The sequence below is a fragment of the Aspergillus karnatakaensis genome (genome assembly GCF_047715665.1).
Source record: "Aspergillus karnatakaensis strain CBS 102800 unplaced genomic scaffold BJY04scaffold_52, whole genome shotgun sequence".
NCBI lineage: Eukaryota > Fungi > Ascomycota > Eurotiomycetes > Eurotiales > Aspergillaceae > Aspergillus > Aspergillus karnatakaensis.
In genome coordinates this window covers 246307-270281 of record NW_027395764.1, presented here as the reverse complement: position 1 = coordinate 270281, position 23975 = coordinate 246307, and the positions used below count along the sequence as shown (strand labels likewise).

At 52.4% G+C, this 23975-nt stretch overlaps 9 protein-coding genes across 9 annotated transcripts; 3 read left to right on the top strand and 6 right to left on the bottom strand.

Annotated features, from left to right (window-relative positions):
- Positions 1–7301: 7301 nt before the first annotated feature.
- Positions 7302–8234, bottom strand: BJY04DRAFT_221810 (uncharacterized protein; the record flags this gene model as incomplete). The annotated part of the gene is made up of 1 exon (XM_073717234.1): positions 7302–8234. The coding sequence occupies one exon, from the start codon at positions 8232–8234 to the stop codon at positions 7302–7304; it is 933 nt and encodes a 310-aa protein (XP_073567658.1).
- Positions 8235–8501: 267 nt separating this feature from the next.
- On the top strand, positions 8502–10192 carry BJY04DRAFT_221809 (uncharacterized protein; the record flags this gene model as incomplete). Its single annotated transcript, XM_073717233.1, has 3 exons — positions 8502–8720; positions 8769–9841; positions 9907–10192. The coding sequence occupies 3 exons, from the start codon at positions 8502–8504 to the stop codon at positions 10190–10192; spliced, it is 1578 nt and encodes a 525-aa protein (XP_073567657.1).
- A 150-nt stretch (positions 10193–10342) lies between these two features.
- On the bottom strand, positions 10343–11402 carry BJY04DRAFT_230441 (uncharacterized protein; the record flags this gene model as incomplete). Its single annotated transcript, XM_073719299.1, has 2 exons — positions 10343–10463; positions 10528–11402. The coding sequence occupies 2 exons, from the start codon at positions 11400–11402 to the stop codon at positions 10343–10345; spliced, it is 996 nt and encodes a 331-aa protein (XP_073567656.1).
- A 334-nt stretch (positions 11403–11736) lies between these two features.
- BJY04DRAFT_221807 (EthD domain-containing protein) lies at positions 11737–12243 on the top strand (the record flags this gene model as incomplete). Its single annotated transcript, XM_073717232.1, has 1 exon — positions 11737–12243. One exon carries the CDS (start codon positions 11737–11739, stop codon positions 12241–12243), a length of 507 nt encoding a protein of 168 aa, XP_073567655.1.
- Positions 12244–12279: 36 nt separating this feature from the next.
- Positions 12280–13412, bottom strand: BJY04DRAFT_221806 (uncharacterized protein; the record flags this gene model as incomplete). Its single annotated transcript, XM_073717231.1, has 3 exons — positions 12280–13022; positions 13103–13237; positions 13292–13412. The coding sequence occupies 3 exons, from the start codon at positions 13410–13412 to the stop codon at positions 12280–12282; spliced, it is 999 nt and encodes a 332-aa protein (XP_073567654.1).
- A 1355-nt stretch (positions 13413–14767) lies between these two features.
- Positions 14768–16483, top strand: BJY04DRAFT_230439 (archaemetzincin; the record flags this gene model as incomplete). Its single annotated transcript, XM_073719298.1, has 3 exons — positions 14768–15310; positions 15354–16322; positions 16442–16483. Exons 1-3 carry the CDS (start codon positions 15041–15043, stop codon positions 16481–16483), a joined length of 1281 nt encoding a protein of 426 aa, XP_073567653.1. The 5' UTR covers positions 14768–15040.
- Positions 16484–16748: 265 nt separating this feature from the next.
- BJY04DRAFT_123540 (uncharacterized protein) lies at positions 16749–18347 on the bottom strand. The gene has a single exon (XM_073708378.1). It carries the CDS (start codon positions 17824–17826, stop codon positions 16840–16842), a length of 987 nt encoding a protein of 328 aa, XP_073567652.1. The 5' UTR covers positions 17827–18347; the 3' UTR covers positions 16749–16839.
- A 252-nt stretch (positions 18348–18599) lies between these two features.
- Positions 18600–20404, bottom strand: BJY04DRAFT_197304 (amidohydrolase). Its single transcript, XM_073712480.1, has 3 exons — positions 20009–20404; positions 19720–19964; positions 18600–19640 (listed from the first exon to the last, which is right to left on the bottom strand). The coding sequence occupies exons 1-3, from the start codon at positions 20378–20380 to the stop codon at positions 18869–18871; spliced, it is 1389 nt and encodes a 462-aa protein (XP_073567651.1). The 5' UTR covers positions 20381–20404; the 3' UTR covers positions 18600–18868.
- A 163-nt stretch (positions 20405–20567) lies between these two features.
- Positions 20568–21018, bottom strand: BJY04DRAFT_221801 (uncharacterized protein; the record flags this gene model as incomplete). Its single annotated transcript, XM_073717230.1, has 3 exons — positions 20568–20606; positions 20672–20738; positions 20804–21018. 3 exons carry the CDS (start codon positions 21016–21018, stop codon positions 20568–20570), a joined length of 321 nt encoding a protein of 106 aa, XP_073567650.1.
- Between the last annotated feature and the right edge of the window lie 2957 nt (positions 21019–23975).

The window sequence follows — 23975 nt, the reverse complement described above, 5'->3', positions numbered from 1 at the left end:
TCCAAGTCCCTTCCCCTGGCCAACTGGCTCCCAGTTTGACCAGCTGCGCACTGCTCTCGCACCCCTTCTCTTTGGGGTCTATCGGCCCCTAAGCCAATCTCCCTTTAGGGACCCCCAGCCCCTAAGGCTTAGCGACTCCCGGGGTTGACTATGCCTAGATTCTGTCGTCTTTAAACCACATACAAGTGTTCTTATTCTGCCAACTGGTTCCTATGCCTGCTCACCTTTCGGCCCCCCTTCGACCGCCCAGCGCTGCTGAGCCCTAATCAATGGGGGTGGTAACAAATCTAGCCAAGGATCGGGCTGACGCTCAGCGACTCGTAGCAACAAGGCTACTTGACCGCTTACACGATGTCACGGACCACGCTGCGTAGACTCCGCGTGGTGACGTGACGCATTGGTGCCTCATCTGTATATACAGATGAGGTACCAACAGATTCCTTTTTTTCCTCTTCACGCTTCTTATTCTTTCGAATCGACTGTATTCCTTCCCTGTTTTGGTCCTTTCGTTAATAAGAATCGTCGTTTTCATCTCTTTAGACCCCCACGGATCCTTTAGAACCTTCAGAACCATTGCTACCGTACCCCTGCCCAAGATCCCTGCCGCTGACCCACTATACGACCCCTAGCGTCACCGAATTCCATCGATTCTAACTATTCATCGCGCGTTTTATCGAAATAAGCTTCCGCCATGGAACCCGAGCGTCCTCGCAAGAGGCATAACTCGCGTATCAGCGCCTACGCTGCCGAACCTCCCTCTAGACCCGCCAGGAACACCCGTAGTCGTTCCTCAATCCGTTTGGATTCCGAACTTGAACCAGTTATCGAATCAGAAGCCTCAGAACCTGTCCCTTAACCTCTACGAGATCCTTCGATCGAGCTTGGTGAACCCAAGCAGATCACGCATCCTCCGCCACCTCAAGCGATTGAACTCGCAGAACCGTCGATTCCCGCACTTCCCCCGACTACACGCCCGCTTGCAACACCGCAGACTAGTCTTACATCGCTCCAGCCAGGCCCCACGCAGCCTAGTTCCTTCCCTATACGGTTTGGATTATTCTCACAGACCGATGAACTCGCCCGCCTGCGTGCTCGAGCGGAGGAGGCGGAGCGTCAACTATACCAGGCCACGAAGCGTGGCGACACGTACAAGGTGCGCGTGGGAGATGCCACACGCAAGATGGAAGCCATGGAAGAAGATTTAGCCCACTTCAAACTCCCTACCGAGAATCCCCAGGAATCCCAGGCTGTTCCTGCTCAACAACCCGCTCCGAAGGTGCAAGAAGTGCCCGTTTGCACGGAGGCGGGGCAGAATTTGCCTACCTACACCACGCATATCCCAACACCCTTAACAGAGCAACTCGCAAGGCAACTTTACCAAGAACGCCTGATTCCTTCTGTTGGGTCAACTGAACCTCGCCGTCGTGATCCTTTTAATACTGCACGCGACTCCCTGAACAACGCCTTCGAGACCCACGCTCCCTACCCAACTCGTCTCCGCTCCGCGTTTAAGACCCCTGTCCCTTCAAACGTTGAAACCGCTCCTCTGAACGCTGAATCAAACCCCCGGGACCCCCGTGAAACGGTCGAAACCATCGAAACCAACATGTCGAACCTCTCCCTCGCAGCCTCATGGCGTCGTCGAGCTGATCCACCGAACGACCCCTTCGAGGTGATTCCCCGAACGAATACCTCCTGTGGCGGTACGCCATTGACTGCGCACTCGAAACGGACGCCCCGTTATACCTTACGGATAAGGCAAAGATCCGCTACGCTCTCACGCACATGAAAGAACCGATCTTCTCTGTCATGCAGAACCTTGTCTTCCAAGATCGCCAAAAGACCTTCGAGGATCTGATGGAAGACATCGAGCATTACATGGGTGTACACCTCCAGGCAGATGCCGCGAACCGTGAACTCCAGTCCATCGCATAAAAGAAAGGCGAGAAAGTTACCGAGTACTTCCACCAACTCTTGAACCTTTGGGAAAAGGCGGATACACCCGAGGCGGAGCGGATCCTAGAGTTCAAAACCACCCTGAACCCCGGGCTTGCTTCCTCACTCTTTATTAAAGAGCATCACACCATGCAAGACCCCCTCGACGACGCCCGTCGCATTGAAATCAGTCGTGCAGAGACCTTCTTCCACCACCCCCAGAACCAGAAGCCTGAGAAAGCCTCCGGTGGCTCTAACCCCCAGAAGCCCAAGAACTCCGGGGGTACCAAAGCCCCAGCAACCCCGGGAACCCCGGGGACCCTGAACCGATTCCCCCCTACAGCCACGAAGCCCCCGGGCTGGGTTAGGGCCTGGTTTGACCCGGAAACTGCCCCGAAACGGCTCACGGACAAAGACAAAGCTTCTTTAGTGAAGCAGGGCAGATGCTGGGCATGCCGTGGCTCCGCGCACCGTGCGAGCGATTCGTGCTGCCCCAAGCACGCCCAGCGAGGCCGTTCATTGAACGAGATCACCGTGGAATCCACCAAAGCCGACCTCTCCGATGCGGAAAACTAAAGGTCCTTGATAAAAGTCGTTGTCAAGGACATAGTGAGCGAGAACTAGATCGACCGTTTTATTTCCTTTCTTCCGTCACAGCTCAACCTGACGCGGAGGCTTCCCTTCAAAAGGGCTCTCATCTAGCCCTGTTTTTACATGTAAACGAGAAGAAAATCAAAAGGCTTATTAATAATAGAAGCGAAGTTGACCTTGTCAATCCTGTTTTTGCTCGAACGCACTCCCTTACCACGTTTAACCTTGCTTCCCCAATTCCCTTATACCTTGCCGATCGAACTCCCTACCACACGCTCACGAAAGCCGCCTTAGTTCCCGTTCAAATTGGGGAACACGTCGAACAATGCCTTTGCTACCTCGCACCCCTTCCCCACCCCTTCCCCAGTACAAATTGATCCTTGGAGACATGTGGTTACGTGACCACAACCCCCATATCGATTGGATTGACCGTACGGTTACATTCAATTCCGTTACTTATTTTGAAAAGGGATGTCTATCCCACGCCCGTCCGTTTATGGCGCACGCCATTAGTTCTAAACGGAAAAACGACCCCCCAGACCACGCCGATATCAAATTTGTTAGTGCCCGCGCCTTCTTTGCCCTTGCACGCCGCCCCGATCACCACAGATTCATGATAACCCCACGAACCAACGAGAAATACCTTTGTTCTACCACTACCGGAGCCGTTCAGTCAAGCGATTACAACAAATTCATGAGCGGCGGCCCGTCATACACCCTCGAACAACTAAAAAAGCGTGTTCCAAAGGAATACCACAGCGTTATTCAGGTTTTTATAAAGGAGGAAGCCAATATCCTACCCCCATATCGTTCTGAAGACCACGACATCCAACTACTCGAAGGCACGCAGCTCCCGTTCGCTCGAAACTACCGTCCGACAAACCTCCAAGAATGCGAGGTGATTAAGAAGTATATCGACGAAAACCTGGGCAAAGGCTTCATCCACCAGAGCTCCTCTGCCACCGCCGCACCAGTTCTAGTGGTTCGCAAGCCGAGTGGAGGCCTTCGAGTCTGTATCGACTACCGCGCGTTAAACGAGATCACCGTTAAGCACCGATACCCAATCCCGTTAAACACTGATACACTTAGCCGCATGTCAAAAACCAAGCGTTTCACAAAGCTCAACATTATCTCCGCATTCAACCGAATCCACATGAAGGAGGGAAAAGAATAGCTTACCGCGTTTAACACCCGGTACGGTCAGTTTGAGTACCTTGTCATGCCCTTTGGCTTGTGTAATGCCCCCGGAACCTTTCAAAGTTATATCAACAACTCGATCCTTGATTATCTCGACCTTTTCTGCACCGCATACCTAGACAACGTGCTTGTGTACAGCGAGAACCCTGAAGACCATACTAACCACGTGCTTAAAGTCCTCTGTTGCCTGCTTGAGCGCGGCCTCCATATTGATATCAACAAATGCGAGTTTAGCGTTGACCGCGTGAAATACCTCGGCCTGATCATCACACCGAAGGAATCACCATGGATCCGGAGAAGGTGGAAGCTATCCAGAACTGGGCCACGCCACAGACGATCAAAGATGTTCAAGTATTTATCGGATTCGCGGGCTTCTACCACCGCTTTATTAACAACTTCTCGGGCGCGACGTTCCTTCTTAACAAAATGATGAAGGGAAGCAAGACCTATCTCACGTAATCTGGCAAGAAAAGGTCCGATACCAACCGTTCCAATGGTCCGAAGACTGTGAAAAGGCATTTTAACACATAAAGGAGGCCTTCCGCACCGCCCCGCTGCTCGCCCACTTCGATCCCGAGAAGGAAACATGGGTCGAAACCGATGCCTCCGACTACGTCGTCGCCGGCGTGCTCTCCCAAAAGCATGGCGATATCCTACGGCCCGTCGCCTTCTTCTCAAAGAAAATGAACCCCGCGGAGACTAACTACATGATCTACGACAAGGAACTCCTCGCAATCATCCGAGCTTTCAAGACCTGGCGCCCTGAACTCACGAGCGTTGCCCCCGAGAACCCTGTTAAGGTGTTTTCTGACCACCGGAACCTAGAACACTTCATGACCACGAAGCAACTCAACCATCGCCAAGCCCGTTGGGCAGAGTTCCTATCTGAATTCAACTTCAAGATCATGTACCGTCCTGGGAAGGAAGGCGCGAGGCCTGATATCCTAACTCGCCATTCCCAAGACCTTCCGCACGACGCTAATGATGAACGCCAACAACACATGCTTCAAACCATGCTCCCACGCGACAACCTAGACGAATCGATTCCGATCCCCAAATCCCTTGCCGTCACCACCCGCTCCCGTGCCCGAGCGATTCTCCAACCAACCGAACCAACCACCTTCCCCGGGGACGACCACCCCCGCGCCAGATCCTCCCCCGGCTTCCTCCACCCCCCGAGCCAGATCATCCCCGGCTTGCTCAACCCCCGGAACCAATCCCTGAGTCAGATTCTCCCGGGCTTGGCTATCCCCCGGAAACAACTCCTCCCAGGCTTAGCCAACCCCTAGAACTGACTCCTCCCGGGCTTCAGGATCCCCCAGACCTGACCACGGAAAACCTCTATGATCCAGAAACTGATTCAGAGCTCAGCGAACCCCCGGAGGACCTGGGGACCGCCGAAGGATTTAACCCCCCGGCTCTTCAACCCCCGGAGGAAGATCCTTTCGGGCTTGACCCAACCCTGGAAAAGGAACCTCCCGGGGATGAAGTAGCCCTGGAGACGTTAATGGAGGAGGCGTACCAGGAGAATAAACTGGTGGAACTGATTAGAAAGGCAGTGGCTAACAGTCTTCGAAAGCTGCCTCGTACCATACTTAATCAAGGATTCAAGGTCTCGATGGCTCAAGTCGCCGTACGTGATAATCGAATTTGGGTTAATAACCGCCTATTTATCCCTGAACACCACGCGCTCCGGCTTCGACTTTTGCACCTTCACCACAAACCACGTACCGCAGGCCACCCCGGACCGAAGGACTTGTACCGCAGTCTCATTCAAAACTACTTCTGACCTGCGATAAAGGCGGATTGCATTCGATACAGTGATTTCTGCGCCTCGTGCAAGCGCTCGAAGGTACGGAACGTCCAGAAACAAGGCCTCTTACGCCCACTCCCAACCCCGAACCGGAAATGGCTCGACATTTCGATGGACCTGATGGAAGACCTCCCGCCATCAACACTAAACAGGCGTACGTACCGCCACGCTTTAGTGGTTGTGGATCGATTGACAAAACAACGGATTTTCGAACCTTTATAGACCAAGGAAGTCGACGAGATCGTGGAAACCATGCACCGCCGCGTATTCTGTGAATACGGCCTCCCCCGTAGTATCGTTTCGGACCGCGGAAGTGCCTTTACGAGCTATATTTGGCGACGCTACTGCCAGCGTTATCAAATTCGATTAAAACTATCTACCGCGCACCACCCAGAGACAGACGGCCAGTCAGAAATCGTGATTAAAGCATGTAAAAACATGCTCCGATCCTATATTAACTCCTCGCAAGATGATTGGGCGACATTCTTGCCAGATGCCCAATTCGCGGCCAACAACCATGTAAACGAATCTACCGGGATAACGCCTTGCTTCGCGAACCACGCATACCACCCCCGTTCTGGAGTTGAATCACCCGGTACCTTCGAGACGCCTACGCACCCGCAGATGCTTCCGGCCGACAAACTAATAGAACGGACCGAGGAGATTAATAACCACCTCCGCACCGAGCTTCTATGGGCCCAGGAATCCTATGCACGCCACGCGAATCACCACCGCCAGCCTCACCCGGCGTACCGAATCGGGGACCGCGTATTCGTTGACGCACGCCATTTCAAGCTCCAGCGTGAAAGCCAGTCGCTCGCCCCGAAGAACCTTGGCCTATGGCCTATCACGCGTATTATCGACCATAAAGCCTACGAAGTCGCCCTCCCACCACACATGGAAGCTGCGGGTGTCACACCAGTCTTTCACCCGTGGAAACTACACCTCGCATCCGATGATCCCTACCCCGGTCAACACGAAGACCCCGAACCCCCCGTGATCATCCACGACATCGGCGAATCGGATCCGCACGAGGAATGGATCGTACAGGAAGTCGTTGACTACCGCGACACGCGCTTCGGCCCGCAGTACCGCGCGCTCTACGAAGGTGCGTGGGACGACTGGAATTCGAATCCGTCGTGGCAACCATGGCAAGACTTTAAGAACGCACGCGATAAGGTACTCAAGTACCACGAAAAGCACCCAGATAAGCCACCTCCGCATGGATTTTTTCTTTCCTAGTTCCTTTCTATGTACATAAGATCCCTAGCTAGCTCGAGGCCTCTGTTAAGGAGGCATGTTGTCACGGACCACGCGGGGTCTACGCAGCGTGGTCCGTGACAACATGCCTCTCAATTGAGCTGAGAAAGGACAGCTTGATGTTGAGAAGCTGCTACCTGATAAGCCGTCTTCCCATGAACATTTCTTGCCTTCCCCGACGAACCCAGACTAATAAGATGCCCAAGCTCCCTGTTTGCCGGCGGTAGCCTGGCACAAACGTGTAGCAGAGTATTCCCATCACGATCTGTAGCTTTAACATCAGCATTCAACGCTTGTAGAACAGGAAGACTCGTGTTGCGGATAGCGATCTCGCACGCCTGGAAATTGAAGTAAGGAATCCCAGCTGTCACAAGCTTCCTGACACTTTCCCGCCAGTTAGTTCTAGCAGCCAAACAAACTAAGTCCAACGTCGATCCAGCAAACGTGATATGCGCATATTGCCTGCCAATCAGCCAAAGCGGTGCATTATTCTGCAGCAAAATGTCTATAATCTGGGGATGTCCCATAGTAATTGCATGCCACATCGGGCTATGGCCTTGTTGACCCTCTTCGGGAATCGGGACGCCTTCTGCAATAAGCTCGCGCATTCTTGAATATTTCCATTGGCAGCTGCATCGTACAGTTGCTCCTCTTCCTCTGACCTTTGTAGCTCCAGCGCTGTCTGGTCAACGAATTGTAACCTGTGTTTGAGCAGTTCCCAAACGAAAAACCGTTTCCCCTGCTCTCGGGCGTTCTTCGCTAGAATCTTGACAACGTTGTTATTCTGTCTCTCCAGTGCCAAATGCATAGCGCAGTCAACTGGAATGTCGGGGAATACCTTTAGCAGTCTCTTCACGATGACGGGTTGGTTGAGCCGAGCCGCATCCCACAGGGCTACTCGTGCAAAGTGCTTCGCCCAGCCTGACTCGAGAACCTGCTGGTTCTGACGAATTGTGCGAACAATCGCGGGAGAGCCATTCATGGTTGCGGTGAGCAGGCACCTAAAGACAGTATCATAGTCAACATTGGGAGTGTTCTTAAGTATGAGACCAAAGATCGCCTCGGACGGATCGTCACAGCAGCTCGCCAACGCCCGTCGAAAATGACAGTCGCCAATCGTACTCCGATTTTCAAACACCAGTGTCACATCGAGCAGTTTCCGACGGCACGCGGCCCACTCCAGAATGAATCCGTCTGCGTAGTTTCTGTACAGGGGTTTGGTGAACAGGACATTGAAGAATTGACTAGTCTTGGAAAGTCGAGCGAGAGAGCTCTTGTCGCAATGCTCGGCGATCTGATATAGGACTTCGTTTGGTAGATTGTAGATCGGTGTGCTTCCTTCAGTCCCATGGGGGGGGGGGGTGCGGGCTTGCGGGTTTTCTTTGCTTTTACCTTTTCGGCGACCTTTGTGAGGAAGCGCTTGATTGGGGGTGAGCATTCGGGAGCCATCTTGGATGTAATCCTGGTATGGTATAGATTAAGACTTTCTCGTTACGCCAGCGATCTGTTCATTATATATATACATGAGATAGTAAAGATCAAGATCGAACAATGAAGTACCAGGGCTTTGTACAATTTCCTTGCCTGAAACTCCACAAAGATACAAAGACTCGAACCAATGAGCGCATGCCTTGGCATCTGGGTGTACGAGTCAGCTTCAGATCCTTCGTGAACAACCTCCATTCCATCCCGCAGCCGATGCAAGATGCCCGATTCGAACCAACGCTCCATCAAAAGACCTCGACCTACATTCAATTGTCTCGTCTGCCGTGATCGAAAAGTCCGGTGTGGTCGGGAGCGGCCAGAATGTGCCAACTGCAAGAAGTCGGGGAGGGAGTGTGTTTACCAGCCTGCGAGCGTTCCTGCCACTGAGGCCAGGAACCATCCTCGGACAAGGAAGTTCAGCGGTACGCTCTTTGGCCCTGTGAGTGTAAGTAACATGGATGTATCGCAATGTTCTGATAAAATACAGAGTAGCATTCTAGACGCGTCTGTTGGTGACAACGAAGAGAGCCTCCTGCCTCCACATATCGACTTCCTGGCCCAGGCGTCTGTGTTGAAATCACTTCCGGACAAGGGCATCTGCGACGCCCTCGTTGAGGTGTTCTTCGACTCCATCTACTCAATATATCCAATGATTGATAGACAAGATTTTCAGAGATGGTACGCTGATTTCTGGAAGTGGTGTAGTGAGAAGACCCAGTCCGCCATTATTCCACCTACGCTGTTAGAAGACATCACCGGAAACTGCGTGTTGGTTGCTGTTCTATTCGCAGGAGCATCAGCTGCGCCCGAGTCCATCTGGGAGCAGCCGTACCTGGCGAGAAACGATAAAGAGGCTCTTATGAATGACTTTAGGTCTTCGCTTGTGAAGAGTTTATCTGCATGCGACCACCTAGAGCACCCGACTACAAGTACGATCATCGCGGAACTAATAGCCGACCCATTCATGGGAAGGCAACTCGACTCGCCGAGTAATGGACTTTTCGTGAGCCGCATATCATGTCTCGCGCAGAGGTTGGGACTACACCAGCATGTCACTGCCTCCAATCTCAAGGCGTGGCAACACAAACATATATGGCAGCACATAGTTTGGCTCGATGTACAGTACTCCGTCTCTACCGGCCTTCCACTCTCCTCCGGAGTAGCGTCCCCTAATGGTAGTACCTCACCAGCATCCTCTGCTGCAGAGCTTGGAGGTGAAGGCTTCATATCTCGGCTCCTTCTTGTGCGCAGTGAGGTTGTGGGCTTAGAACAATCTTTCTTGAGTCATATGCAAGGTGCACACTTTATATCGGAATTCCGTTATGCAGAGTACCTCACACAGGCCCGAGATATATCTGATAAAATACGTTCTACAATTGAGGCCATTCCAGAATACCGTTCAGGAGAAGAGGAAGCTGTCGACAATCTGCCCTCAGCCTTTCGACAATGGGCTCAAAGCATCCTAACCATGTCACGACTGGAGCCTTTCATCATATTGCAAACCCTCACTCTGGATGCGAACGCAGATCAAGGCCCTGAAATAGAGGCCGAGTGGTCACGGTACGTACACCCTTATCGTACTGCCACAGTTTCTGTGGGTAGCTAACTCTCAAAGCAATGTCTAGAGCATCTGAACTCTCCGTCCAATACCTATCAATCTACATCATCCTCGCCACGGATCCAGAGTACCATCCGTACAGATGGTATCTGGACAGATGTGCGATGCCTACTCACTGTACCCTTCTCCTCGTCACGTATTTGCGACGGTATCCACAAGCCCCGGATACAAGGGCGTGTGAAGCTTGCCTCCGCGCTGCTTTCGATCGATGGGATAGAGATATTGCGAATGGGGGGAAGGTGCTCACCTCGGCACAGGCAAGGTTGAAGCGGTTGTTCGAAGTATCAGGGTAGACTATGTTTGAGTGCATCTGGTGAGAAATAGCGATACGTATTATAATTCTATAAATAAGCGAGCTACTCTGGATGTAAATCCGTCAGGAATTCGAGATGGAAGCAACCAAACGAAATGAACAAGTAGCATAGGACCACAAAGATAATAAACTAGGCCTGTTCTACGAAAACCTCCGGGACCGCCATATACTTCCGAATCTCTTCAACCGTCTCGTTCCAGAGCCTTTTCTGCAACTCCTGGCCTTTGTCCGACTTCATGAACTCTGTCGGCCTAATCGTAGAATGTTAGCTCCGTACATTTGGCCAGACAACATCGATGCAAAGTGAGAGCTTACTCGACAATCTCCTTATCCCCCAACAAGGCCCCATGGCTCTGCCCGCCAGCAACAACAATGGCGTTAACAATCAACGACCCCCCGACCTCAATAGTTCGCGCATTCATCGCCTTCATGACCCCAGCAATCAAAGTCAGATACCAAGGTCCGTGATCACTCAACCCCGTATGCACCATCCCCGGACAAACAATATTCAACAATACCTTGCTCGCGTCGAGTCGGGGAGCAAGCTCATACACAAACATGGCAGCGAGGAGCTTCGTGTCGTTGTACCGACGAAATGAGTTCCAGCTTGCTAGGCTGTCCATGTACGAAAGAACCGAGACTGCGGGGTTTAAGACGTGCGCGTTGTTCAACGTGTGGGATCTGTAGTACATTCTGCTCCCCAGCCAGGTGATTCGGACTGGGGAAGATCTACGCTCCGCACAGGTGGTTAGGTAGGGGAGGAGCTCGGCAAGGAGAAGGGCGTTGGCGTAGTAATTGACCTGCATGTTCTGTTCGTGGCCGTCGATGGTCTTCTTAAACTCGAAGCGGATTATACCCGCGTTCAGAACTAGATAATCAAGCACAGGGATAGTCTCTCGGACTCTATGAGCGAAGCTCTGGATGCTCGCGTAGGATTCCATGTCGACTTCGAGGATGTTGATTGTGGCGTTGGGATTGACGGAATGGATGTTTGGGTCGGAGAGAAGGCCGCGAGCGCATGATTCGCCCTTGGATACGTTCCGGACCGCGATGATCAGGGTGGAGAGTTTGAGGGTCAGGAGTTGGCGGGCGGTTTCGAGACCGAGTCCTGCAGTTGCGCCTGTGATCATGGCGGTTTTGCCGGTTAGGTCGATGTTGGATGGGAGAGGAGTAACTTTTGGCTGGCCCATGGTGTTTGGAGTGCAACTGTAGTTGTAAGTGTAGGAGGAGAAGCCCTTGGGAAGAAGATATGGCCACCTATATACACCCATTCTGAAGACGATTTGAAAGCATGTATACAATGATAAATCATTCGGCCGATGCCAAGAGCTGCATTAGAAGGCCATTTGAGACTCCCAACTACTAGTCCACTATAGCACTATTATAACCCTGACATGTCTATTCCTCCGGGCGCAAAATGCTTCTTTTTCTGTCAAGCTGACAGCGTAGGACTAAGGCTGTTATAATAGTTAGAGCATCGGCAGCGAGCACGCCAGAGATTTCTCATCATCAACTCAAGCCACGATGCCCATCAAAGCCCTTATTCTCAGCTCCCGCAAGCCGGGCCTGTCCCTTGAAGAATTCAGAACCCACTACGAAGAACACGTACAACTCATCAAATCTCTGGCGGGAGATACATTTCCTCTCTCGCATCGAAGAACATACCTGGCACGCACAACCGTCAATACTCCGACCGGAGATGGCCCCGGACGCAATGCACTCATCCCCGCGATCGTCGTGAGAGGCGAACAGTCAGACTTTGATTTTGATGCGACAGCCGAGCTCACTTTCGCTGATCAAGATGCGGCGGACAAGTTTATGGAGCGGATGGGGCAGAGGGAGAATGCGCAGAAGTTGCTGGAGGATGAGGAGAAGTTCTTGAATAGGGAGAGGGTCGCGATTGTTATGATTAGGAGCTTACAGAGACGACGATTTAGGGGTACATTCCATTTTCTGATTAATCTCGTATGCAGACGGAGACGGAATTGCAAGTATACGCTCGAAGATCAGCTCAATCCTACACACAAGTAGTCCGATACTTTTAATACCATTGACAAGTACGTGACCTTAAGAGTCTTCATCAAAGTCATCGAACGGAAAATGATTCTGAACCCCAGTGACCTCGGCTGGTGTTTGAGCCGCTTCGAGCATTTTGGCCTTCACCTCGCGAGCCATTTGCTTCGCAGCCTGATAATTATCATTAGCCACCCACCCCATTATGTGAACACCAAGGGCAGCTCGCATTTGTTCCATTGTAGGATCCGCTTCTCTCTGTTGCGCATCCACATGCATCGTGTCACGGATACTTGTTTCTGTGAACTCTAGAGGGGGCACGGTGCTTATCCCTTCCTCACCCTCTATAGAGTCTGCTGTGATTAAAGTCGACCAGCTCTGGATGGCATGAATCATTTCAGCCCGTAAGGTAGTTGAGTCGCCTTCCCACGGAGTGCCAGCACTCTTGAAAAGGCGCTGGTGCAAGGTCACAGACTGGTTGAATATTGCATCATAATGTTCTTGATTCGAGCGCTTGGTCAAGGCAGCGTAAAGAAAATGGACCAGCCGTTTCCGAATGGTCTCCCGTACCTGGACTTGCTCTGAGAAGCTCAGCGAGTCAAAGTTTGGTGGAAGATCGATCTGAGGCTCAAGCAGCTTTTCCGAATCAGGATCGCCATAGTTCTGGAAATGCTTTGGGATCCCCGCCGCGATTCCGAGAGGAAGAATGGGTAAGTGTTGCCAATCAACTAGTCCAACGATTTCATTTGTCTTTGAGATGAGAATATTATTCGGCTGGAAATCAGTGTGGCGAAGAACTGGCCGATCTAGTGGGCTTCCCTTCTTCAAACCGAGCCATCGCGCCAAACTTAGATAGTCGGACAAATCTTTATGTCACCATCCGGAGAGACTTGACAGAAATGATAGATCTCTCGGTAGAGACGCTCATCAGGAAGGCGAGGTTTTGCATAAGATTTGGTCCACTTCAACTCCCGTTCGCGAACAGCGTGGAAGAGATCGTGTGAAGTCGGCCCTGTAGCAGATCAACAAACTCGACTCAAAGACGTCGCAGGATCTCATTACTTACAGGGCCCCCTGTCCACTTTCAAATCAAATCTTTTGTCATGCCACCAACTGTAATGCGCCATAGACTCTATGCAGAACTCGTAATCACCATCTAGCAGGGGAATCCCTTCTCCCGAACGCATATCCTTTTGATAGCATACATTACCTCTCGGTACGAACGGAAGGGCCAAGGCCGAGACCCAAAGGAACGCGAAACACCACAATGTCGCATTTTCAAAGGAAAGGTCCGATTAGAGAGACTGGAGGCATAGCACGGCCGCTTCAATGGACCGGTGGCAGGAACCTCAAGGGGGGGGGGCTGGGAAATCACGTGGTAGGGCACCTCACCACCAAGACGGTCTTATCCAAAGCGATCCTTTATCCCATTGCCCACCTCCCTAAGAACCGGGCTTCGTGGTGGCTCTAGACGTTCCTGTGGAGCTACCCAACTCACATGGAGACCCCGCCATCATCAACAGTCAACAAGCATATACGAGTCTAGCATGGGCAACTCAACATCCACGGTAGCAGCCCCGGCCGTGCTCGGTATTCCCGAGCTACTAGAACAAATCCTCCTGGACATCGACCAAGTCACCCTTCTCCACGCGCAACGGGTAAACAAGCAATGGCTCGCGACGATCTCCCAATCACCCAAATTGCAAGAAATACTGTTCTTTAGGCCGATTGCCCCTGTCCCACATTATCATGTCTCGAGTGGGCCCGAAAGAACACGAGGAATAGCATACAAATTCAACCCTCTGCTCCTCCAACATTTTGGCGGCCCACCATTCGCAAAGACCACGCGAGAAAACAGCCCCAGTCCGAACCCTCCTGTCTACGTCGACACCGCATACTTCTTCTCTCATCTCCCCTATGGAAAAGAATCAAGCGAGACCAGAACGAGGCATTTGTCAGGAAATGGAATTGAGAAGAGAAGCACAGAGGCACGAATAAAGGCACAGCAAGCGCTCATGCGGCACAATGCCTCCTGGCGCCGCATGCTAATCTCTCAGCCTCCGCCTGCGGGTATCCACTATGTGCAGATCTTTAGTGATCAGGAGGGCGGAAGGGAGGAGCACAGAGGATACGTCGACGGTATGCGGACAGCGTACCAGGCTCCGAAGCCCGGAAGTGCGGACGCGCCGCGGTCTGGGCCTGGTTCGTTGTTCTCGATACGAAAGGGGGGGAATGGTCTTTTTGAGGGCGGATTGCGATTTGGAATGTTCTATGACCTGCTCTATCACAAGATGATTGAGTATAGGCCCGACGACCGGGTTCAGTTTTATATTACGTGGGGAGCGGCGCCGGAGTCGGGGGACCCGTTGCAGAAAGGTAGAAGTGGAGTGCGGGAATCGAGGAGAAGGAGAATAAGTGAATCTCGGTTACTGGAGAGCGAAATTAGCTTGAGGACTGGAGCGCACAATGGGCTGGATGAGCCGTTGGCGCCTAGAGTAGAGATTATGCTTGAATATATGGAACGGACGAGGCGGTTGAAGAGGCATGAGAGGGACAGGGAAATGGAGAGAAAGAGTGCGAGTAAATGGTTTCGTAGTGAGGACTTCTGGCTTCCGGATGCGGTTCTAAAGGGTCAGGGCATGCATAGGGCCTTGTAGAGGGCGACGTATACTGGTTAGAATGGAAGTAGGCACCAACCTGATATCCAGGCACAAATCCCCCCACGTGTTGTGGCTGAGCATTGGCCACAATCAAAACATGACTGTGCCTTCCAAGACTCCCAAGATCTCCTCTTTCACAGACATATATCCTAAGGATGCCCGTACAGCCCTCTACTTCGTGTCCCCATGGATCCATAACATACACCCCCTCTCGCCACGCTACACTCGTTAATTACACCCAACTAACCCAAAAGGAGCGAGAGAATGCATGCAAGCCGTTCCCTCCAGCGAGAGCTTCCCCCACAAGAACCGACATCCAAAACTTCCCTGCCCCTCTAATCCTTCCAGACGACGAGCTAGCACTAGACCCCGAATACCCGCCTCAATCGTTCCAGGAGTGGTATGATGAGGAGGAACGAAATCCTGTTACTTCACGACGGAAGACTATATGTCCTCGCACCTCCTAAGATCAGTCATGGGGTGGCGTTCATGGCCGGTTGGAGCAAGCCACACCTCAAACCCCCAGCCCCAAATAGAAAGGACATTGAGAAGCCCGAGATCGGCGATGTGGTCGAGTACCTGAAGGCCTTCTTCCACGGCCCCAGTCTCGCAGTCAAAGAACTCAAAATCCCGAGTTGGAAGTTTACCCCCTGGACCGAAGACGAAGCACCGGCTGCAAAACGACCACGCAAAACCAAATCCGAAGCAGCAAAGCAAACCGAGTTCATCGGCGTATCCACCTCAAAAGAAAGTATTAGGATCCGCACGCGCCCCTCTCCCACCCCCAGTCCGGGAAACCTGTACACCAACCAACTCAACCTCGACGACCTCCTAGACGTCGCCATATCAATCTTACCGAAAGACGCCTACGCGCTATGTATGCTAGTCGACCAGGATCTATACGAAGACGAAGATGATCTGTTCGTCTGCGGGCGCGCATACGGCGGGAGTCGTGTCGCGGTTGTCTCGACAGCGCGCTACCATCCTTCTCTAGATAAGGAGCAGGGGGTCGAGCGGGGCCATGCCTGGCCGGGGAGTCATTGTTCATCATATATTGAGCAAATGTGTCAAGGGCCAAAGAAAGCAAAGAGTACGGCTAGAAAAAGCCAGACCGCAATGAAGGAGAAACACCGGGACAGTCCACTCGAATCCGCAATGCGTATCTTTAGCAGCTCGCAGGCATGTGATGAGCCAAACGAAGGCTCCCTCTGGCTCTACCGCACCGTCAGAACGGTCAGCCACGAACTGTCGCACTGCCTCGGCCTCGACCATTGCGTGTACTACGCGTGTATAATGCAGGGATCTGCGTCGGTGGCCGAAGACGCGAGACAGCCGCCGTATCTGTGTCCGGTGGATCTGGCGAAGGTGCTAGCCGCTACTGGGTCGACGGTTGGAGAGAGGGAGCGGGCGCTCTTGGAGTTTTGCGAGGGCGAAAGAGTGAAAGAGGGGAGGGACTTTCGGGTTTATGCCGAGTGGTTAGGACGGTCTCTAGAATCGGATGGTGTTGGAAGTAACCCTGGAAACAAGCTTATGTGAGAAATGATATTATTTTGTAGAACCTGGGTATATCAGGTGCATATAATGAAATGGGTACATGAATGTAAAATCGCTTCGAGACGCTGGAAATCATGTGCTCGTGGATACATGAAGACATGAATGTGTGTAAAGTATATGTCAAGAATGTACAATGAGCGTGTATATGCTGTACACTGAGTTTTGGCGACTGCCTTTGATGGTGGACAGGGTTCGGAAGAGCGCCCATTCTGAGGCATCCATCGTAAAATGTCTTGGGTTTATGTGAAACCTGGGGTGAGACCCCGGTGGGGGAGTGGACCGAATGGTGAGACATGGGCCCTTGGGTGGTATACAGTCTTGGCGGCTGCATTAATGACTATGGTAAAGCCGGCAGTGGTCACGTCGTAGTACGGATAACCCGGCGAAAAATGTGAAGAGATCAAGGAGGTCGAGAGGGCGCTTGAGAGAGTGCGGATGCCATGGAGATCGGCCGTCGGCGATCTGACAGACTGAGACTGTCAAATGAAGTCCGCCACGTAGGTCGTGTGCCGGGGGCCGGGGCGGCGCGCGTCACGTCGCCAACAATCTGATCCGGGTCTACGAAGGTCGGGTACTGTTCTGATTCTGTGGACCTCGTGTCTTGCCGGTGCGGTTGCACAATCTCAACGAGTTTGCGCAGCACGCCACATTCAAGCTTCAGTTTAATACTGTAGACTGCAGCCTTTATTGTTGTTTGCAGAAACCAGAGACCGTGGTATTCCAGCACCAGAAGCGCAACGTCCATGCTGATGATGATCAGGTTGATGGCAAGCAATTCGTACAGCACTCGCGTGCGGCGTGTGTCCTTTTCTGGCCGCAGGCGCAACAGTTTCGCGGTTTCCCAGATGTAAATCGAGGAGATGAGAATTTCCTGCGCGCAAAACCAGGCGACTTGTAACCGCTCCATCACATTGTATCCTATAACGATCGGCTCTGTGCGAATATATGCGGTGGAGAAGGTAAGGACAGTCGTAGGTATGAGGAGTAGAACTGCGTCGATACAGATGAGCCATAGGAGGAAGCGGAGGAGTTTGCGATTCTGTACGACAAGATGGAGCCGCGAGTAAAGGACGAAGGATTGGCCGGGGACCATAAAGTAAAAGCCGATTGTCGAGATTGTAATGCCGAGCCACTGGGGCCCGAGGGCGAAAAATTCCATGAGGTATCCAACGGCATGAGGAATGACACCCAAAACCCCCGACAGGATCATTGTCCAGAAGTATAGACCCCAGTAGCGTTGGAAAGTGAACAGGATCAGGATGACCAGTTCCACCGCATTGTAGAGAGCCAACGAACTGAAGGTCACGACGACGATCTTCACAGGGACACTGTTCCCCTTGTAACCGCCAATAAGCCCATCAGGGGGTTGTGTGAGGTCGGTCGTCATGGCGGAGGAGTCGGATGTCGCGAGACGGTTCGAGGAGGAGGGAACGAAGGAGATTCGAGAGCGAGATCAAGTTGAATGGGTCGTCGGCGCCATGTCGCTCAGGTCCGGGCAACGGTCATGCGCTTCAGCTGCATGTTGTTGATGGGGAAAGGGGAGGATGAGGAGGCAGGGGTAGAAATTATCGGACGGAGTCGCATGGGCCGGGGAAAAGGTTCCGTAATCAGCGAGGTAGAAGATTCTAAATCGGAACCAGAAAGCGAGCCCCTGCGTGGCAAGTTCCAAGCAAGCGTTGAAAGATGAGGAGGAATTTCCAGTGGTGGCGAAGGCTGGGTGGAGCGCCTTCTTAAGGTCTTACCCCTGCCCACAGAAGGAGCAATGGCGATACTCTGACCTCGCTATGGAGTTGAGTACGGAGTCAGCAGAGCGAGAAATGAGCAGAGCAGAAAGGTTGTCGAGCAAGTAGTACCTGTCGAGGATTTCGTGCATTAGTTAGTTCGTTGGACTGTTGACGCTCGATCGGGACTAGCTTGACGACAATCACGTGTGCCACGCGACCAGCAGACCTCGCGGAAATTCATCGGCCTCACTACTTAGATAGTACTGTGAGTCTGTGACACTGACTGCTCTAATCTGGATGGGGGCCCGATGGGGGGTCCTGCTGAAAGGGCAGCTTTTGGCGAGCGGAAGATCCAATAATTGACCTCTCTTCTCCTGTGGGGTTTCGCCTCAGAAACCGGGGAACCCCTGGGGCCCTGACCATCCCCAGAAATGCATCAGTCCTTTACCACCTGAGCATGCAGAGACCAGCAATATTATTATTCTCTACGTAGTAGTGCGTAACTGCGTATACTGTACGGTACTGCCTAGTTGCTGATCCACACAAAAAGGTTGCGGGCAAGTCTCGTGACTGCTGCATGCATCTTGGTCATGTGGCTGCATGGGGCTCTCCATCTTCCATCTTCCATCTTCCAACCATCAACAGCCTGCTAAGTTCATCCATTTCTATCCTCGCTCCTCGCTCGAAAGTACTCTTAATTACCCCCTACTCGACCCTCCACCTTGGCTTCACCTTCTCTGCCAACCCCGCTCGTTCAACAACCCCACGGCTCGCCCTCTCTGCCTCCCTGACCACCTCGGTTTCGTCCATACTCAACAACCTTCCTCCCTCCACCACCATCTTCCCATCGACGACAACAATTTCCACATCCTTCCCGGTCGCCGTGTAAACCACCGCACTCACCGGATTGAACCATGGCTGCATATTCACTCCCCTCGCATCAATCGCCACGAAATCCGCCTTTTTCCCCACCTCCAAACTCCCAATACTCTCCTCCAACCCGAGCGCCTTCGCACCGTTGATCGTTGCCATTTCCAGTACCGATTCGGCCGGGACAGAGGTTGGGTCAAGAGAGATACTCTTATGGATAATTGCAGCGAGTTTCATCTCCTGCAGTAAGTCGCAGGTGTTGTTGCAGGGGGCGCCGTCTGTTCCGACTCCGACATTGACCCCTGCCTTTTGGAGATCCGGGACGCGGCAAATTCCCGAGGCAAGTTTTGCATTCGATGTCGGGCAGTGCGCAACGTGGGTGCCAGATTTAGCGAGCAGGGTGATATCGTTGTCGTCTAGGTGGACCATGTGCACGAGGACCGTCGAGGGAGATAGCAGTCCCACGGACGAACAGTACGTCATTGGTGTGTGGCCGACCGAGTCGAAAAAGACCCGGTCGGCTTTTACCTCGGCGCAGTGCATCGTTATGGGGATCGACTTTTCGCGCGACAGTTGGGTCATTTCGCGGTAAAGGGCGTCGGAGACACTGCAGGCGCTGTCAGTCCCACTGCTGAAACAACCAGTGGATGAAGTAGACGAAGTAGAATGAGGGAGTACTAGCATACCCGCCCGGTGTCCTGGCCCCAAACCACACGCGTATGCGATCATCCGCCTTGCCATTCCATTTCTCCCACATCTTCAACGTTCCTAGCAGCGACGTCTCTCTGTCTTCGACTAGACCAGGGTGCATAGCCCAAGCTTCGTCCTTGGCGTAGGTGGCGATATCCATAACAATCTTTCCCAGACAGCCTCGGATACCGGATTCCTCGACTGCTTGGCAGAGGCCATCAAAGCCATATCGATCGGCGAACTAATCTCATCAACAATGCCCATGTAGAAAAGGCGGGAACGTACCATGCTCTCCAAGAAACAGGTCGTCCCGCTCTTCAGCATCTCCGCGATACTTAGTCTGGCCGCGACATAGCCATCGTGTGCGGTAAAGTTCCCCTGTAGGACCCAAATGCGCTCACAGAGCCAAGAAACCAGTTCGAGATCGTCTGCTGCTCCTCTAAGCAATGTCTGCGCCGTGTGCATATGGGTTGAGATCAAGCCTGGAATCACAATGCGTCCTGTCAGGTCGTATTCTTCATCGTCGGGGTATTGTTCTTGGAGGGTGGCGGTTTTGCCGATGGCGTCGATGATGTTGGAAGACACCCGGAGAGCGCCGTCGACGATGATTCGACGGGAGGCGTCGACGGTAATGATGGTTGCGTGAGTGTAGAGCATTTTATTTAATTATTTATTTACTGATTGATTGTAGGAGAGTTGAGCTGTACATATACCATGCAATCTGGGGTCGGCGACCTCCGACCGATAAGGTCAAGGCGCGATACGAGGAATGAATACATAATGAGTTCCATCTCGATCACCAATCTCCAAGAATCATCTTTTCAATTGAACAATAACAATCCCATCACATCACCACACAAAACGATGATGGTCGACCATTCCGCTGTCAAGTAACGGTCAGTATATCTATCTATCTTTCTCGCCGCAGCATGCGATAGAGAAACCCACCTCCCTGGGCTCATTGCGGGAACCGGCGCCCGTTTCTTCGTTATATACAGCATCTGGTTCAGGAACCCTATGCAGGTAGCCAACGTATCAGCAATGAATATCTGCATGCAGCCACTAGATGATGACACGTACTCAAGTGGGACAGTCTCAGAGTGTTGACCCGCGCCTGCACTTTCGACGCTCAATTCCGCCCGCTGCGAAAGATCAGGCCCTTCGAGTGATTGAGCGTTTGATCGTATCTCGACGCGGTGCGTAGCTGGCGCGACGGGTGTCGGTGCTGCTTGCGCAGAGTCCGGTAGCATTGCCGCGAGAGAGGCAGAGTATGTGAGTGCTGTAAGGAGCTTCATTGGGTTTGGTTTATGTGAAGTCAAATTGTAACAGATGTTATAACACGGCAGAGTGTGCGGTGATAGCGAGAGAAGTAGTGGAGGGTGGACAGAGTACCGTGGAAGGAAGGGCGAGGGTATGATATACCGCCGAGTGCCGTCTTCCCTGGCCTCGAGACTCGCACGCACGGATAGATAGACAGTCTACGTCTCCCGTTCTCAAAATAGAAGCCCATCTGCATCTTAGCAACTGAAGTAGCCGTTGCGAGCCATGCCGCTACATCAAAAGCAAGACGGTGAATGTGATGGCTAGTATGCAGCCAGCATAACCCATATCGTGCAAAGCTATAGCGGGTATCTAAAATAAGAGTCACTCCGCCAAGCCAGTTTAGAGTGCTCTGATGCGGTTCTACCTAGGCTCCCTGCCTGATGGATGCAGCCGGTCTTGTATCTACGATGACTGCTATTGGACAGTCACAGGGGTAGAATAGCTTTCAAACACATGGTCCTTTGCTGCGCCACGGTGATAATCTAAATCTGCTCATTTTTGGCCCCTTAAATCCTCATACATTGTAGTATACTCTAGACTAAAAGGCTGAGATAATGCTGACGCCGCATGGAACTGCAGGGCAGTCGCGGGCCAAAGCGAGCCGTGCTTAAATGCTTGCGCCTCGCCCATAGGTGGAATATGATCTTGGCTATGTAGGGCGGTTCGGCTTGAAGGTGTATTTCGATGAAGCGTGGGGGCTATTTTTGGTGGTTGGTGGAATTTGCCATCGGGGTTTGGATAGCGTCAAGCTTGCTTGTTTGGGAAGGACTTGCCGACGCCCGTGCTGTCTTGGGCTTGGAGTAACTAGTAGCTGGAGTGGTGTCACGCAATGTATTGAACTACAAGGCCTGGTCCAGAAATAGATACTGGATAGTAGATGGAGTAGAGCAATTCCCGGCGAGGAGATCTGATTGCTTGCTCGCAGATCATATAAAATCAAAGCTGCAAAGAGCGCATATAAAAAGCGGTATCTTGAAACAAACATCTGAGTGCTTGCCCTTTCGACCTACACGCTCCAACTGCTGAGAGATATTGACACCATGAGGCTTTCAATCCAGATTTTCCTTGGGCTCGCCATATTTTATCTTCCAATTACCTTTGCTTCACCTGCACCCTTACCTGAGTTTTCAATCCAGACAACAGAGATAATACACGGTCCCTTTAAGCTTCACCCTCACAGCATGTATCCCCACACCCCGCTCCCATCCCCTTCGAAACCATGCAGCGACTGCTACCTGCTCTCCATGGAAACCACCCTTCACGACCAAAACGGCACATCCCTTCCCATGTCTTCAGGGATCTGGCTGCACCACCTCATGCAGTTCGACGACTCCAGCGACATCGTCTGCCCCCAGCTGTCAGGACACTTCTTTTACGGCGCCGGAAACGAACGGCCGGTTTGGAGATTGAACACGAGGGGCAATTGGGGGTATTATGTCTCCGACGAAAGCGAGTGGGTTACAGCCGTGGAGATCATGAACGAGACGCCCTTCGAGGCGGATGTCGGTGTCACGGTGCGGTATGAGTGGGTTTCAGCTTCAACTTCACCGTCTTCAGCCGGAACATACAAGAAGGCGGATTTGATCTGGCTGAATATCGGCCCTCCCTGCTCTGATGGTGAAATTGATGCCGTGCCTGAGCAGCGGGTGTATCTATCAGAGGAGTGGGTTTCGCCTGTTTCGGGCCCAATCCTCGAGGCGAGGGGGCATATGCATGATGGCGGGCGGGTTATCACGATGTTTGTTAATGGTGAGCCGGTCTGTGAGTCTGTGCAGGAGTATGGGGGGGAGGGGTATGTGGATGATGACGGGGTTGCTCATCTTTCTGGGGCTGGGGTTTGTCATGAAGGGAGGATTGAGGTAGGGGATCGACTGCAAATCATCGCGGAGATCGAGGAGGAGAATCTGATGAGGCATGATGGGGTGAGGGATAAGATTATGGCGTTTATGTTTTTGTATCTTGGGGTTGAGGGGTAGGACATGCCTCCGCCAAGAAGGTGCTCGTTTTGATAGAAGCTCGTGTAGTCTGGCGCTGGCTTGGGAATTACAGCGCAGTGAGAGTAATATCACGTTCATTGTTATGACAGCTCCGCCTGTAAGCAACATACAAGCTTAATGCTGCAATATGCCCCTCCTGGTCGTGTTCTACACACCACAACTTCCACTCCACGGCAACTACCTACGATAGTTGTCCCCTACTCTTGTTCTGCTGTGTAGGCGTGGTCGCCACATGCCATGAGAACAACCGTAAAGCCTGGACTGGGCGTCTGTCCATGTCATCCTGAACCAGATCCAGCCACCGGTGACAGTGACAGCAGCGCTCAGTTGCATCGGCTCCGAAACCCGCCAAATGCGGAGCGCCTCATACGTAGATATGTATGCAGTATGAGTAAGCTGCAGCTGCAGGGTGCTCTCAGCCCTACAGGAATCGTGGGGTCGAGCGCTGTGCTAAGATATGAGGCTGAAGCTGAACGAGTGGGTTGCTGCGGGTTGCTGCGGAGTTCCGGGCTCCGAAAGAGAGGGACTATGCCTTGTTGCGCTTTATTGGGAAATTATCTCTGTTATTTATTCTGGTGGGTTGGAGTTGCATCGGAGTTGGCCTGTCTACTCGGATGGTATACGGCTGGCTCGGCAGCTGCCATGCATAGCTTGGGTTCCATTTCTTCTTCCGGCCGGATACTGTTTTCGATTCGTCGATTGACCTAGAAAACTTTAAGTTTGTACAGACGCGGCGCGTTGGGTTCGTGGCGGAGGCTGAGTATCACGCATGCATCCAGACAGCAAAGGGCCATGTAACCTGTATTCGTGGCGTATCTTCTGGTCTCACTTCTCAATGCTTAGAGAACGATAGAATCATATTTGAGATGTTGATGTTGGGATTGCGCTGTTCAGAGACCCTCTCCGGTTGTCGATCGCACTTAGACGCTATG